The 16746-nt window shown below is 36.9% G+C and overlaps 1 protein-coding gene across 2 annotated transcripts in view; it reads right to left on the reverse strand.

The window, feature by feature from the left end:
- Window positions 1-16746, reverse strand: part of LOC134842694 (unconventional myosin-XV-like) — a 144144-nt gene that overhangs the window by 69517 nt on the left and 57881 nt on the right. For both annotated transcript variants that reach the window (XM_063859147.1, XM_063859146.1), the window contains exons 5-9: window positions 12010-12122; window positions 10525-10599; window positions 10055-10163; window positions 9041-9144; window positions 7928-8105 (exon numbers count right to left, since the gene is read on the reverse strand). In XM_063859147.1, the coding sequence (XP_063715217.1) occupies window positions 7928-8105; window positions 9041-9144; window positions 10055-10163; window positions 10525-10599; window positions 12010-12122 (579 nt within the window). The remainder of the gene's footprint in view (window positions 1-7927; window positions 8106-9040; window positions 9145-10054; window positions 10164-10524; window positions 10600-12009; window positions 12123-16746) is intronic.

Here is a 16746-nt window from a genome sequence, read left to right on the forward strand (position 1 = left end):
GCCATGCCCTCTCCCCCCTGCATCTGTCTGTGTGTTTGGCCATGTTTGTCGCCGACAGTGTCCTGTTGCATTTGCTACATTCCTTCTTTTTTGCTATGTATTTTCTGGGTTTTTCAGCTTCTTGAGGGTTACAGACTTTGACGTGATTTTTGTATGGACCTTCTGTCTTCCATGTTTTCTGGCAACGACTGCACGTGAACGAGTGCGAGGCTTCGGTGTGCATTCTCTTTATGTGAATCTTTAGTCCCCCTACCGATTTGCAAACCTTTTCACATATGTCACACTGTAAGTTCGTCGGGGGGAGATCGAAATTCCTCTTCTCTAACTTTTCTTCCCCATCATGGCGATTCCCTTGTTGGTACTCCCATTTCTCCAAGTGGTCCATGCGTATCTTGATTCTTCTTTTCCATTCTTTTCGGTCTAAGGCAAATTTAGGGGCTTCGGTCCAGTTGATTCCGGCCTCCTTGAGCAACTTCCTCCAGTAGAAAATGGTTTTCCGTTTGTAACCTGGTCGCTTCTGGATTTCCTCGAGGCTGCCCAGCCACCCTAACACCGCCATTTTAACCGTCCTTGCGTTGCTCATTCTTAATATGTGGCCTATCCGCTCTAATGTACGTTTCTCGATCTTCCATCTCAATGATCTTATGTCGTACATGTTCCGGATGTCCTGCATATTAACCCCCTCAAAATGCATTTGTTTCAGCGGTGGACCCTTTTTATTACTCCAGAGATATCTATACCTTTTATCTATCCACGACTGAATATTATTGATCTCTTGGTTATACCACGGCCGAGTAGCGCAATCGAATAGGAGCCCACTTTCGACACATGCTTGCACCACTTGTGCTTGTTTCTTTCTGGGAAGTTTACTTTTCAGAAGTTGCGAGCGGCATTTTGCCCATAGGTATCCAGCTCGCTTTTTTCTATTCATTAGGTCTTTTTTGGGACCTAGCCAACAACCCAACATGCGTATTTCTTCTGCTTCTTCTGATCCAAATAAAGCCTTTTCTTCTTTGTCTGTGTTGTTCTTTTCCTCAAATTTCTCCATGACTTCTTTGATAATGTTAACGCCCTCTTCCAGCTCTCTTTGCTCGCCGATGATAGTGGTATCATCTGCGAACAAGGATATGGTTATGTTAACAGTTTGCGTCTCGCTGTTTGACTTTTCGATCTTGTTTATATCCGGTATATTGCTGCCTGGTATCCATCGCCATTTTATGCCCGTCTGTCCATGTTTCGCGTCTGATATCTTTTTCCGTTCATTCTCCGCTATGCGCATTACCACTTGGTGATAGATATTGAATAGACATGGCGATGTCGAGCAACCCTCCCTGAGACCCCGTTCTGGGATCCATTCCTCGCTATCTCCCTCCTTCCCTTTCACTTGGTAACTGGTTGCCTCGTGTAAATCTGCTAGGGATTCTAGGAAGGGTCCTTTCATCCCGTAGTTTCGCAGGATTTCCCAAAGAGCTGGTTTGTTCACTCTGGGATACGCTTTACGTAGGTCCAAAAGCCTTGCTTCGGGGTCAGTATGTTCAATTTGAGGCAGGTTCCAGATTGCTCGCCTCTTCTTTAGATCGTCTGCGTCTTCTGTTATTCTGACCAGGATTTGTGTTGCATCCGCAGTCGACCTTCCGGTCCTGAAGCCGCTTTGATTGTCATCTAGAATATTTAGGCGTTCTGTCCACTTTCTTAGTCTTTTGGACAGAATTCTTGCCAGGATCCTGCTGCCCATGGCCAATAGGCAGACTCCTCTATAGTTGTTTACATCATTTTTTCCGCCCTTCTTATGTAGGGGTACTATTTGTCCGTTTTTTAGGATTTCGTCCCATGTCGGGGCGCGGAATAAGAACATCTTTTTAACCATGGCCACTATTGCTGATTTAATATGTGGGCTGGCCAATTTGATGTACTTTATGCGGACATTGTCTTTTCCGGGCGCGGACTCCCTTATTTCACTGATGCAGTCCTGTATTTCCTTATCCGATGGGGTCTCATTTAGCAGGTTATTTTCTTCGATATACTTCTTTTCCGCTCTGTGATCCCCCATACGTGCAACAGTATCCATTAGAAGCTGAGGGCTGATTTCATATCGGTTTTTCGATACTCCTTCGAAGTGGGCTTTGAATTCATCAGTTGTGAGTGTTGTGCCAGTATCCGGTTTCCTATCTCTGCCGCCTAATTGGCGTAGTGTTCGGTACATGGTTACATCATCATGTTACATCTGTTACATCATCATCATCATCATCATCATCATCATCATCATCACCGTCATCATCATCGTCTTGAGAAGTGAGAGGGAGAGCTTGTTTTTGTGGATTGTTTTCTGCTTTGGTAACAATAGGTGGTTCAGGGGTTGGGGGAATGACTGCTGGCGTATCAATAGCTGATGTTGTTGTTGTTCTTGCTGATTCATTTAGTGGTCTCAAACGGTTCAAATATGATAGTTGCGGTTTCTTGTGTTTAATTGAGTTGTCAAGCAAAATATGTGCTGCATGTGGTTGATCTCTGATGTACATATGCTTTGGAATTAGAACAAATTCTTCTGCTGCCATTTCTATGCAGTCAAATACTTGAAGCAGAAATAAAGTATTTGTCTGATTAGATAAAATCCTTGTTTGCTCAGTATAATAGCTCGTTTTTTTTCAGGACTCGTTTTTGGATTGATTAAAATTTTGTATGCTGTTTCGAATTTATTGAGGTTTGGGATACTGACAGGCACATTTCCGTTGACTACATTGAGCAAGCATTCACAAACAACTGATATGATTTGACTATTTGATGTTTTTTTTTCTAATGAAGCCTCGTAGTTGAGTTGGGTTCAACTGTACCATGTGTTGCAGAATAAATAATTTTTTCGCGTTCATTTGTGATGGGTGTCACTTCTGCTTTATCTAAAGGCAAATAGAAAATTGACGGACCAGGTGGTATTATGTTTGAACAGTATCTGAGACAGTCTGATGTTCGGGGATCTAAATCTATTAATAGAGGTCCGAAGCTGTCCTTTGTAGCCAGTTCATACGATTGACGTAAGAATTTAGGTGCATTAAGTTGCCTTCCGAGGTGATCAAGTTGCTGAATATCACGAGGTGATTTGAATAAAATGATGTGAGATGTGTTCAAATCAATAGTTCGGGACCATCGGCTTTGTTGGAATAAATTATGTTTAACATAAATAACATCTAAGCCCCTGTGTCTTCCTGCTGTTGCTAATTTAACGAATTCTTTATCATTGTATATTTCTTCGCATGAGTCATCAAACACTAACAGAATGTTTTCAATGTTTCTCAAACGATCGAATCCGTCAAATTTTACAAATTCAATATGAATTCTGCGAGCGTTTAACTCGTCCATAACTACAGGTTGAATATCTTTGTAAAAAAATAACACTCTTTCAAATTTGGGATAAAATGATCTTCCTGTCAATAGCTTGAAAATCAACTCTGTTTTTCCGGATCCTGACGGTCCTACAACTGCCATAAACAGTCTTGTCGACGTATCAATAATTTTATTCATATCCTTGGGTTTGGTAGCACGTACCCAACTAAACCAGACAATATTGAAAACCAAACTGACGTTTCTTCACAGCTTATTTGCGTCCAAGAAAGTTTATAGATGCAAAAAGTAAGTAAAATGAAAACTAAAATCATTTGAGACATAAAAACTACTTCTGATCTGGGGACTGTAACATCATTACAAAACTTCCAAGATTTTTGTTCAGTGTTTGTTTGATCATAAGCAAAATCTGTAACTATAGTAGCATCAGGCTCATCAATAGCTAATTCAGTCATTCAGTTGTTCGATTTATATTTCTCTCTCTAACTGATTCTTTCTAACTCCTCTCTATCTATAACACTAGTTTCTTAATGAGAATGAAAAAATGTGTTCTTGTCATAAAATATGTATTATCTATACTTCAGAACAATAAAAAATCTCGTATCGAGTATAACTTCTAGAGTCATTAGTTATGTCATTGTCATTGTCATGCAGCATTTCCACAACATAATTGGCTGGCACATATTCAGTTTTTGCATGAAATACAACTTTCTTTACAGAGTTCCCTTTTACTAGTTTCTGAACTTCCTCAGGTAGGTCACTGCTTTGAAGATCCATTTGGCCAACATTTTGACTAAACTTGTGTCGTTGAAAATAGATGAATTGGTCAATCACTGGGAAAAAATTTCTTAAAATAGTCAATTCGTCTCCTGAGAGAGTAATTTGTCCTTTCCGCTGCACAACTTGACCTCGGCAATTGATTTGTTCTGTTCTGGTCAAAGTTACTTTGATATCACTCTCTGGTGTCATCCAAGCCAAAAACACTAAATTTGGAGATAGGTACGTCTCCGCTTTTGCTAGTCTTTCGTTGTTGCTCATTTGTCAGCCAATCAAAAAAACCTTCGTTTTTTTCAGGGAACAGTGATTCCTAGAGTTATAATTAGGTTGTAAATGTCTATTGCAAGATGGATAATTCTTTAAATGTAAGTTTTCAATTCTCGGGCAACCCAATTCATCAAGATTCACAACTTCTCGATCCAAGTACTTTGCAAGGAGTTCAGCCTTCTCTTTTCCTTTGGCGTAAAATACAGCGTTAGGATTTCTCAAAACAAAACTTTGAATAATCTGATTTAGGTTTAAATATAAATAATCTCCGCTTTCCCAGTGAACTCCGTGAAAGTATTGTGTTAACCAGTTGTACGCTTTTTGTTCAGCTTTGGGTAGTGAGTTGAAAGGGACTGGAGGTAGAAAAATAAGAGAGTCACTATATTCAGAAGTCGTAATGGCTATTTCTTTAACTATAAAGGTACTTTTTTTATAGCGAAATCCTTCCAAATCTATGACGACTGATCGTTCGCTCAACATTCTAATAACTGATAGAGTTCTGGTCTGGTTAGTTTGACGAATAAACAGAAAGTAATACCGCTCAAATGACCAATCAGACTGCTGTTACACTTCCAGGGTAACATATAGCAGTAAGTGGGACCCGTGTTGTAAACTTCGTCAACAAAACCTGCAGCGTCATGTAAAATTGCATGCAGACGTAGTATTTTTGAATCTTTTAAATATTTGTCCAAGGAAGAGTCGTCTATGCCAATAAGACCTCCATATGGTCTAAGTTTAATAGCTACGTCATAATTTAATTCGTTTTCACTGGAAAAGAAAAACAGAGAACATGCAGCCAGAAAGTAATTCCGACGGTCAGAATTTTCCGGATAGGTTTTTTTCACAGTCAAATAAATCTCATGAATGATTTCCAAGTCTGTTGAGGTAACTCTACGTTTTTCCAATTTCATTTTTTTTCCAACACTCTTTGAGCCTGCTGAATTTCAAAACAGTGGAAAAAAAAGTAATCGTTTAGATGCCAACAGCTGATATCTACAACTCGGTGATATACATTGAATTAGTCCATCAGCCTTTTTCATATATTTTTAACATTTTAGTAAACATAAGCTTTCAGTCTGCGCTTTATTTTTTCTTACAATCAGCTAGTGACAAAGTCAAACAAGAAGACAAATCTATTCAATTTCAAAAGTAGTATTCGACAAATCAAATGTTTTTACCAGTTTTTGTTTCCAAATCAAACTCAAAATTTCTAAACTGGTTGAAAATAACACGCAGCTAAAAGTACAATTTATTCTGTCTGTGTTTTCGTGATAAGCGTATTTTAAACTCGGGGAAAATTTAGAGAAAGTTTAGCACAATTATCACCTTCCGAAACCTACTGTTTCAAAATTTTTTATTTGATGATCAATTTCATGAGATTTAAAATGTTAATTTGCTTGTTTTAGATGCCATCATATATCGAAACAGTAAAAATCCCTTTCGGCGGTTTAGAGCTGATTAACATTCCTGTGGAGGAAATTCACGTCAGATATAAGGCTGGGCCCGATCCTGAGGTATTAGTGGTGAAGGAGCTCTGGGTCAAGCCACGCCAGTGGGCCAAGGGGAAACCCCTTCCCCGGACTTACGTCCCTGGGTCGCCCGAGTGGGAACTCCTCTCTGAGCAACTCAGGGACGTGGTCGCCCTCGGGGGTTTGATTGCCTACAGGGCTTCTGATCTGCTGGTGCTGATGGACAGCCCAGCCGCCTCCATCTATTCTTACCTCTTCCAATAAAGAAGAGGTTTTTTTCTTTTTTACCAAATTTTATTTTTTTAGTCTTTATTATTTGTTTATTATTATGATTAATATTACCACCAATCCTTCGACGAGCTCAACTTTCGGGTAAGTCATTCTTATTTTGTTCAAATAGATCATTCATTTTGCCTAAATAGAGGTGGCGGCCGCCGCACTTGACGAATTTTCCTTTCTTCGAGATTCAGCAATAAAACATGCATTTTTGAAGGAAATCGTTCACCGCAGCCAACAGTTAAGCTACGCTGCCAAAATCTTGGCTTTCCTATAAACCATATAGTTTGGTTGCATATAATAGGTATATAACGTCATTTTACATGTAACCAAGCCAATACCCCCAAACTTTAGAAGGGAAAACATGCACCAACCAAAACTTAATTCCATTCCCATTTCCATAAAGTGGCTGGAAAATTACCAATCTTAACCCCCCTTAAAACATGCGTGCCCGAAAAAGTAGGGGCTTTAACCCCTTTGGGGGTTAAAAGTGGTAAGTACAACGGCACACCGAATTTTGGGGGGGGGGTTAAAAGTCGTCATTTTCCTAGCCACTTTTACTATACTACTAACTTCCAACAATCTCCAGCTTAAAATTTAATGTGTCTTCAAAAAACGTCTTTCAAAAAGCGCATAAAATGAAATAATTTGATTTGGCATTACAGCCAAAAGTACCAAACATAGCCAACAGACAGCTGGAAAAGAGCCGATGAACTTTCGGAATTTCAAGGAAAAAATTGATGCCCTTCAAGCTCTTTGAATTTCGAAAACAAGGAAATTTATGATTGACACTTTTTTTAAAATTAACCCAGTTTGAGAAAACTGGATCAATAGGGAACTTTTTTTAATCATCAGCACCTATATAAGAGACTGAACTACGATTTTACTAATTTTCAACAACCGTCTATACTAATTTTCAACAAAATAAAGTAAATTTATTTTTTCAAGCAAAATACTCCGGAATTTGCTATCCTACTTTGCGAAACACCACGCAACGATGCCTTCAAAAAACTTTTTCAATGAAGTGTTTCAGCAAGCATGCAAACATTTTCACGTTCACTTCTTTTATATCAGCAAGCTAACCATAAAAAGAAAATTCTTCATCAGTCAGTTATAAAATTCGTTTTCAGATCGAGCGTGACAAATCTCAAATTAGAAGGCGCTTAACTTTATTGACTTTTCGCTTCAGAATAGTACTAAACATGGTATGATCGTACAACCAAATAACTCCGTCTGTCACACTTCAAAAATAACAGAGATATTTTACCATTTTCAACTACTATTAATCTACCGAACGTAAAAAATAATTTGACCTAATTGGCAGATAAGCACAGCAGGTGTTTCAAATGAATTAGGAGGATTCGGAAACTCACGCAATCCACGAATTTTAAAATTTTTAAAATCCACTATCCACCTCTCAAAACCCTAGAACCGCCCTTGTACTCGCGAACAAATACACGCGTCCAAAAGAAGAACTCTTCTTCAGACTTGTGACATCTTGTTATTCAGTTATGAAAAATAAACTAATATAGCCCAGCGAAATAAAAACACAATTTGTTTTCTGCGAATCGCAGAGGAGCTATCAAAAGCAATTGAGACAATTGATCGGACGATTGGTAGGGTTTTGCTACAAGTTCATTAAATAATTGAATTGTGAAATACGATTAGATGATAAAACAAGCGTTACTTGAATGATATTAACTGTCTATTTTTAATGAGTAGCCCCAGTCCTACCCCCTACATGGTCTTCCTGACAAGGGGAGGGGGAGAGGCATGCATTTTGGCGTGAATAATTAATTGACCTGGTTGAGATAATGGAAGTAGTTTGGAGTGGACAGTCCGTATTTGGACTTCTGTTGTTCACTCATCCCACTCAGCATCTCATAGAACACGTGGTAGTTCCTCTCATTACCTGCCTGGTACACTATCCTCGACTTCTCCAGCAAGTACTCCTTTACTTGCGCGCCCACAATTAACTTGCTGAAACAAATCCAACTTTCGTTGTGAAAAAAAGTTCTGTTCACATGTACCCTGTGAAAAAATCTTATCGCAACTGATATATATCCATACTGATTCAAAGCATGATATCAAAGACAGGCTAAATTAAACTTCGCGTAATTATGCAAAAAAAACAGCAATCATATCAAAAGTTATCGCACAGAACAATTGCTTTGAAAAAGAAAAATATTCACAAATATTCTCAATACTTTATAGTTTGAGCCTCATTTTGTCAACAGTGGGCCTTTAAATGATCCGATTTAATAGAAGCTGCTCGAATGTTTTAAGCATCTTCTCAAGTTTTAAGCGCCGTAAAGCCGTGTTTTCATAATATAACACTTGATAACATACTACATGTCTTCATAAATATGGATGACGAATACTTGTTAAAGAATATTTTCAGTTAATGCGTCCATTTGAAACAGCAGGCAAAGTTATTTTTGAAAAAACAGTCAAAAAACCGTTTTTAGGCACTTTTTGAAAAATTTTGACAAAGAATAGCGTTTTTTTGGCGCGCGCTCCCCCTCAAAGTTAGTATATAGTATATATATTGGCGCCAAAGGCGCCTTTAGAAAAATTTTAGGGTCGGTCGGCCAAAAAAGGACTTCTTAAAAAGTATCAAAGGGGGACCCTTTGGGTCGGCAGGGGGTCGAATCCCTGAGGGGAAGGCGTCCGCCCACCACCACCCCCCCCCCCAAATCCACCCCTGGATGATTAGTTAAAGTTTGTTTTTCGGAACAAAAAGCAAAATATTCGCTTTAATTTATCTTTTACGCAACCTGATTCTTAATGATTTTAATAGGAAAACATCAACTAAAATCAACCACAGGCTTGTATTTGAAATACGAGGCCGTAAAATCTTTCTCTAAATTCTTTTAACAGTTGGTGAAACTATTTCGAAGTCAGCGCATACTTACTCGGCAACCTTCACTTCGATGAATTTTCCGAATCGCGAAGAGTTGTCGTTTCTCAACGTCTTCGCATTTCCAAAACTCTCCAGCAAGGGACTGCTTTCAAGCAACTAAATCAAAAACACTTCTCAGATCATAATTAAGCATTTCAATTATGAGAAGCAGCTCAATGCCACAGGCAAAGGCGGTTTTTTTTTTTGGGGGGGGGGGGGGGGGGGGGAGGGGGAGAGCGCGATTTTTCTTTGGCCTGCTTTTTTTTTCTTCAAAAATTTGCCTGCAGCGTAGAAAATTTATGAAAATAGTAGTTTTTTATGGTCCTTTAAGAGGGCTCGAAAAATCAATCCAGTCGACCTGAAAAAAATCCATCCAAACTTTTGGTTTTTTCAAAATCCACCCCTCGAGAAAATCCAAGAACCGCACCTGAGGCATGCATTTTTTTGACGGGGACGGTTTTTTCATCTTTTATATTACAGCTTTTTTGAAATTTTTGCTCTGAAAAAACTCTTTCATGACCATAGAAAACTTTTTACAACAAATACAACTTATTGAAACAAACAACGTTTTTGGAGAATTAAACTTAAAAAAAAAACAGAAGTTTATATAGGTGCCCAGCCCAGTTCACCTTCAGAAAAAAAATCACGTTCTTTGGGCAAAAACTGATGTTGTCAAAAATTGAAGCGAAGGGGGATCCTTTGGAAAAATTTCCACCAACTGAGCGGAACTAATTCATTAAATCTAATTCAGGCACCTCTAACTGCAATCTATTTGAGCTTCAATTCGAAGTCTCCAATACATTTCTGAATTGAAGCTTTCATTACGATTAGATTTCCTCTTCTTGGATCTCTTTGACTATCCCCCCCCCCATCGGGTACCTGCAAACAAATCCTCTGCCTCCCTCCCCTCCCCCCTGTAATTAATAAATAAATCAATGATTTAAGCATATGAGAATTTTGTACCAAGTAAAGAATCTCCCCCTTTTTTTGCAAAAGGGGGAAAATGTAAAGAGATCCCTCCTCTCACCTGATCTGAGATGAGTTTTCCTTTGGATAGTTTCCTCTGAGATGAGACACTTGTGAGATATTGCAAAATAAGTTTAGTGCTCTCTGTTTTTCCTGCTCCACTTTCGCCGCTGAAACACAATTTTTCATTCCACATAAAATGGTAGCGAATTCCTCGCGAAAAAAATTAGCCAATCAAAAGACCTTAAATCTTCAAAACTGGGACAAAGATTCCCGAAATCTGATTGGCTAGTCTAACTTTCTTTCATTCTCGCCATCTGCGAGGAGAGATTGCCGAAATTTAGTATTTCAAACTCTGAACGCAACCATCAAAAGTTATGAGCAACACTCGAAACATTTCAAGATTTTTGGTTGGCTGAATATTTTCAGCCACTCAAACCCTCTGTCAAGAAATAAGCTCCCATATAACAAGAAACATTCAGCTGTTTTTTTATTTCATATTTTCAATTAGTATATGTTCAAAGAACGAACCTGACAACAATTACTTGGTCTTCATTCTTGGTACACACATTGACGTATGCTTCATTGGCGATTGCATATAAATGCCTAAACAAATAAACTTCAGGATTTTTCATTATTTCTGAGTGACATTATATGAACTGAAATTCTACACAGGCGAAGCAACCATCTTTGGCGAAGCAACCATTTTAAAAAGTTCAGTTGAAAAATCACCCTGGCCTAGAAAGCAAATCCACCTCTAGATGATTTTGAAAAATATTGTAGCAACTGTTACTGTTTAACTTGAATGTCAACAGAACATTTTCTCTTCGACAATAAAACAGGCAGAGCGTGAAACATTTGCCGGCGTGAATTAAGTGTTCAGAAAAGTTTATCGTGCGCCAAACACTGAGGCTAAGCGCTTCGCAAACACTAGCGAGAACAGGACAAAAAACAAGCTCTATAAAGTGCAATAAAGAAAACGTACAAATAAGCCTCGAGTTAGAACAAATTCGGCTACGTTTCGGATTCAATCTGCGACCTAGAGATTATGAGTCACACGCACTAACCACGGACGCTTAATACATAACAAACACTGCCACAAATAAATCAGATAACAGATGCTATAAAAGTTCCAATGCTACAGATCGTGATTATAGCGCGTGAACAAATAAATGAACACTTTTACTTGCAAGTTAGGTTAGAAAAGAAAAAAAGGTTCGTGCTAATGGCTCTAGGGATTTTAGCAGACCGGTTTTTTATCAGACCAATATTTTAGCAGACTGAAAACAATTAGCAAGTCAGAAAGCTAGCTTCAAACGTGGCATTGGCGACAAGCGACCGCTTGCTCCGTTCTTTTCCATTCGGTACGAGTGTTATTATATTGCGCGCGTAAACCTTTGTTTTGCCGCTAATTTAGACTGTTGTGTTTCTGAAGTTGAGCTTTGTTGACATATCGTGAGATAATTGTCTTAATAGGGGAAGCTTGACCAAAGACTGGAGTGTCTTTTTGAGTCTCAATCAATCATGCATCAGTTTATTACGTTCGTCTGCTAAAACACTCATTTTGCAATTTTTATGCTAAATGATTGGTCAGCTAAACGGTCGGTCCCCTGCACTAATACACCTACGCTTGCAACCACGCTAGTGTAAACATCTCGCCTGATTGAATTCACTATATCATACGGCACAAAAATACCAAAGGTTAATATAGCTTTTTTAAATTCACATTTTCTTGCGCTGGAATTCAATTCAGCCAATCAGGTCCCAGCATTGATTCAATTTTCAAAACAACAATAGGATACATTTTGGGACGCATAACAGAAGAGACCCGATCCAACTACAGAAAAGATCGATAGCTCTACGAGAACACTACTTTTGTCTGAAGCTTCGTACTCCGAATAAAAATTTATGAATTGAAATGGTAAAACCTCGCCTTATTGAACGCACTATAAAAACTACAGAAAAGATAGATGACTCTACAATAAAAACTACTTTTGTCTGAAGCTTTGTACTCACGGTGCTTGGTCTCCGAGTACTTTGTCTCTGTATCTCTCAATAGCTCTGTTGCCGTACATGTCTTTGATGAGTCTGTAGGGATTGACTGACAAAAGGATACTGCCTATGTATGTCTAAAATAACAGGAACAGAGTTATGATCCTGACACTGAAGAGACTGATGAAATTACTTCTGCACAGAAGTAAATTTGATACAAATAGCTTCGCAACTGTTGATTTGAAGATTATTTTGGATAATTCAAACAAAAATCTGTCACTATTCGAATTAGAATCATCTTTCTAGTTAGATGCTGGAACCTGATCTAAACTACATTTTATGATTGGATAAATTAGATATTTTACCAATGTAAAGTATTTAATATTAACCAATCATGATCCATCTAACTAACAATCCACTTATTTGTAAGTGCTGAAATTACTTGTAATTTCAGCACCAGAGAGATTTGAATTTAACTTAGAAATTAGTTGAACTCTCCCGAGTACTTCAGCAGCCGCAATAAACCAGTATACCCTAGATCTATTGAGCCTAGCAGAGACTAGTTAAACAACCTGAGACTAGACAGTATAAGAGTAAGATTAGGATCGGTATTAGACTAAGAAGTTGCACGAACCTATCCGGCCGAAAATAAGATAGCGTGACGAGCAGACGGTGTACCCTATCCGAAATTACTCTATGAGTTATACCCATCGGTCATAACTCATCTGGTGCGACCATAAGTCTCGAACAAGACCTTAATAGCTTAGAATTAACCAATAATAGATTAGAATTTAGACAAAACATCTACAAAATGTTATACGACAATAATTTAATCGAAATGTCTCTACGACTCAATAGATCAGAGCCAATATTCCGAACGATAACAGAACTACCCGGAATTGGAAGAAGACCTCGAACCAGAGACGACATACGACAAAGCAGAAACTTACCATATAGTTATATGATAGTTCGGCAAAAGCCAGAACAAACTTTTGTATTTAGAATACTAATAGCAATGAATTTAGATTTTCATTTGCAAACATAAAATTTTGAAGTCAATCTTCAAAATCATTTCAGGCGCTAAACAAAATTATTAATATACAATAACGATTGATAAAAAGATCTCAGATCGTTTTCCTAAATTCTGCAGTAATATACAAAACATGTTTGAAAAATATTTATTGAAAAATCAAAATAAAAATTAGTAGCATGACAATAAACGGTTAGTAATTATAAATCATCCTGTTGTTCCAGCTTCATCGCCTAAACATAACAGCATTCATAAGCTCACTAATATCATAAAAATACTAAATCTATTCTTTACACAAATTTAAAACATTTTAAACTTAAATTCACTTAATTTTAAAATCAGATCATCAAGGCTTATCCTTGGATCTTAAATCATTTTCTATTTAATTAAATTTAAAACTTGATCATCAAGGCCTATCCTTGGATCAAAAAGAACAACTTTGTTCTCCCCCACCCACTTAACTAGTGTCTAACGACCTCAAACGTCGATTCACTATCCAACCCTTTCTAAAAACCCAGGACTAATAGAAATTTTTGAACAAAACTAATCATTCAAATTAGCATAAACAGTGAAGAACTTCGGTTATTCATCCTTCACTTGATCCCCCCTCTTACCAGACCCAGGATAAATCTTAAACTTATTAAGTTTAAAATAGTATCTAACGAACTACTCGCGTTCTAATTATACCTGAACCTTGTGGATCGATTTACTATTCTCCAACCCTGAACACAATCACTACCCTTAAGTAAGATTAAGTAAGTTAACACCTTAGCTTATACTATCCACGAGAAAGTATAAAATCATTCTTCGGAATCGATATACTTTTCTCCCCAACCCTGAACAAATAGACCCAGGTTAGGCTAACAAAAAAATCGTAAGGACTAACAGTTTAAGCAAATAGAAATCATTTAACAACCTTTTGCATCCGTCATCCTAAACCTTATGTCATTTAAAAACCTAGGAAATAAACAAACAATCGTTTTACACAATTGTGAAATAGATAATAAAAAATACGACCTTGTAATCACACCTCATACACAAACAGTTGGATACATTAGAACAAAACGACAAACATTAAAGAGAAAAATAGTAACTAAACAAAGACAAATAACACGAAAAAGATTTTCAAAAAATCGAAACGCATTTTCAGAATCAGAAACCAACAGTTTAGACGAACTTTATAAACTAAAAGAATCAATAGATAAAAATTGCCCAATTCACGATCAATTATATTTCTCTGACTCAGAAACAACTTCAAATTCATCAAAAAGAGGAAAAAGAAGAATAAAAAAGCAGTATAAACACAAACCAGTACATTTATACAATTGGAATCAACCAATTAGACACATTGATAATTACATATTAACAGTCATCGAACGAAAAAATGAGCTCAACGCACACCCCAGGTGAAGAAAGTCCAGATGATGATGATATTTTCCTCTTTATCGTAGATGCAACCACTGATAGAGGACAGCATATATTCTGCAAAAATTTACTCTTAAATTTGTTTGAACCCGGAATCAGTCCATGTAAAACAGAGTTCCCAGATGTAAAAATCAAAAGACAAATTATCGATCACTATCTAAAAGATATATGTAACCTAACACAACAATACGGAATCTACTCCATAGAATTCAGCTCACCAAACCAGAACCACAGTAAATATATAATTCAAACAGACGACCTTGATTTAGAATTCTCAAAAGTATTCTCAGAATATATAAAAAGCATCCAATATCATAACTCACAAAGAGCAAACTCCATATTCACCAATGAATTTTTTTCGATAATATATAGTTATATCTCGATATTAGAAAACGAAATCCAGATACCAAATGTCTCACCGACAGAAACATCTAAACATATAAGAGTACGACATGAAATCACACTACTCTCTAGTTTTCTAAATATAATTAAAGAAAATTTCACGAAAGATGAAGTTTCACAACATACAAAACACGACTTACAAAAAATCTTGGCATGGTTCATAATAGATTATTTCACATAATATTGATTTAATTTCACAAGCAAGAAAAAATTTTAGACCCCAAAACTCAAACGATGATACTGCCATCACAGAACAATCAGACTATGTTTGGGACCCCGAATGGTCTCATCCCGCATCCATAAACTTCCCACAATAAATCTCAAGTCAAGCAATAAGTACGATATCTTATGTAAGAGATTATGTACGAGTAATACCATTAACCATTGATGCAACACCATTAAACTATAATACATTTTTACCCGATATGCAAAATAATAGTTTAAACTCTACAGTCATACACAATGAAAACCTCAATGGAACTAGGAATCTTACTCAACAAGATATCCAGACACCATCACACTTCATAAATGAAGAAATCGTACACACAACAACTACACAACAAAGTATTTCACCAATACGTCCAAACTTAACAACACCAAGAAATACAAATCCTTCACAAACACAGGTAACATTACAGTCAACCGTTAAACCTTCGGTTGCCCCAAAATATTCACACATGGATTACCAAACATACAGACCCATGACAATACCGCCAAAAACACGCAAAACGTTCACTAGAAACAACTTTGCAGACCATAATTATAATTACACACATCCATCAAAAACAAATTATCAACCACGAAAAAATTTTAGTAATTATACAAGATCTCGAAACTGGGATAACCCAATGGCACCACCTAATTCAGTAAATTTCCAAACAAATTTACATCCTCCACAGGATCGTAGTGAAAACTATCCATTTTTTCAACAAAATAAAAATAAAAAACAAACATCTTATCAAATGGATTACTTATCCTCAGATGATGATTTCTTACAACCAGATATATTTACACCCTATAATCAAGAATATCGTGGACAAGGAATACAGAAACCACATACATATAATAGAATTTTTTCTCCACAACCAATAGATACACAAAACCAACAACCAATTCAACAACAAAACCCAATTAATACACAATCTTTTCAACCAATTCAGCAACAAAACCCAATGATTGCAAACTCGTACCAACCAGCACAAATGCAAAATGAAATACCACTCCCATATTATCTTCAACAACACGAAATAACAAGAAATCAACTTTCAAATTTTTCTCAAATGCCAAATGCAGCAGAATCATTACAAATGACGATGAATCCATACCTTATGGGTGGATCATCAATAACATCAAATAAACCTTTAATGGTATTCACAGGAACAGACCCTGAATATTCTGTAGAAGACTATTTAAATGCAGTCACAGCAAATTTGATTTTAAATATAGGACCTGAACCAATTAGTACGCCACTACATCAAAACTGGATACATCGACGCACAGCGTTAATACAAACAACTCTAGATGGCGCAGCCCAAAAATGGTTTTCAGTATTGCCTATAGAAATAAAATCAAATTGGAAAAGGTTTACACAAGAATTTTCAAAAATGTTTGACTCCGAAAGAAACAAACAACAACAAAGAGTTTTATGTAATGAAATTCGCAGATTACCAAACGAAACCATCAAGCAATTAGCAGTACGAATCGAAACACTAGTTCGAAAAGCATATTCATTAAATACACATGACTATAAAAACACAAAGAGGACAGAAATCTTAATGATGACCTTAACACCACAATTAAGGAAAATAGCAATAAAAAAGAGAGCATCCCATCCTTCGTCAATTCGAGAACCCGATTTAGATTTTCGAAAACTAGTAGACAAACTAGAACAAGCAGAAATCACA

Source organism: Symsagittifera roscoffensis, chromosome 3, assembly GCF_963678635.1.
Source record: "Symsagittifera roscoffensis chromosome 3, txSymRosc1.1, whole genome shotgun sequence".
Taxonomy (NCBI): domain Eukaryota; kingdom Metazoa; phylum Xenacoelomorpha; order Acoela; family Convolutidae; genus Symsagittifera; species Symsagittifera roscoffensis.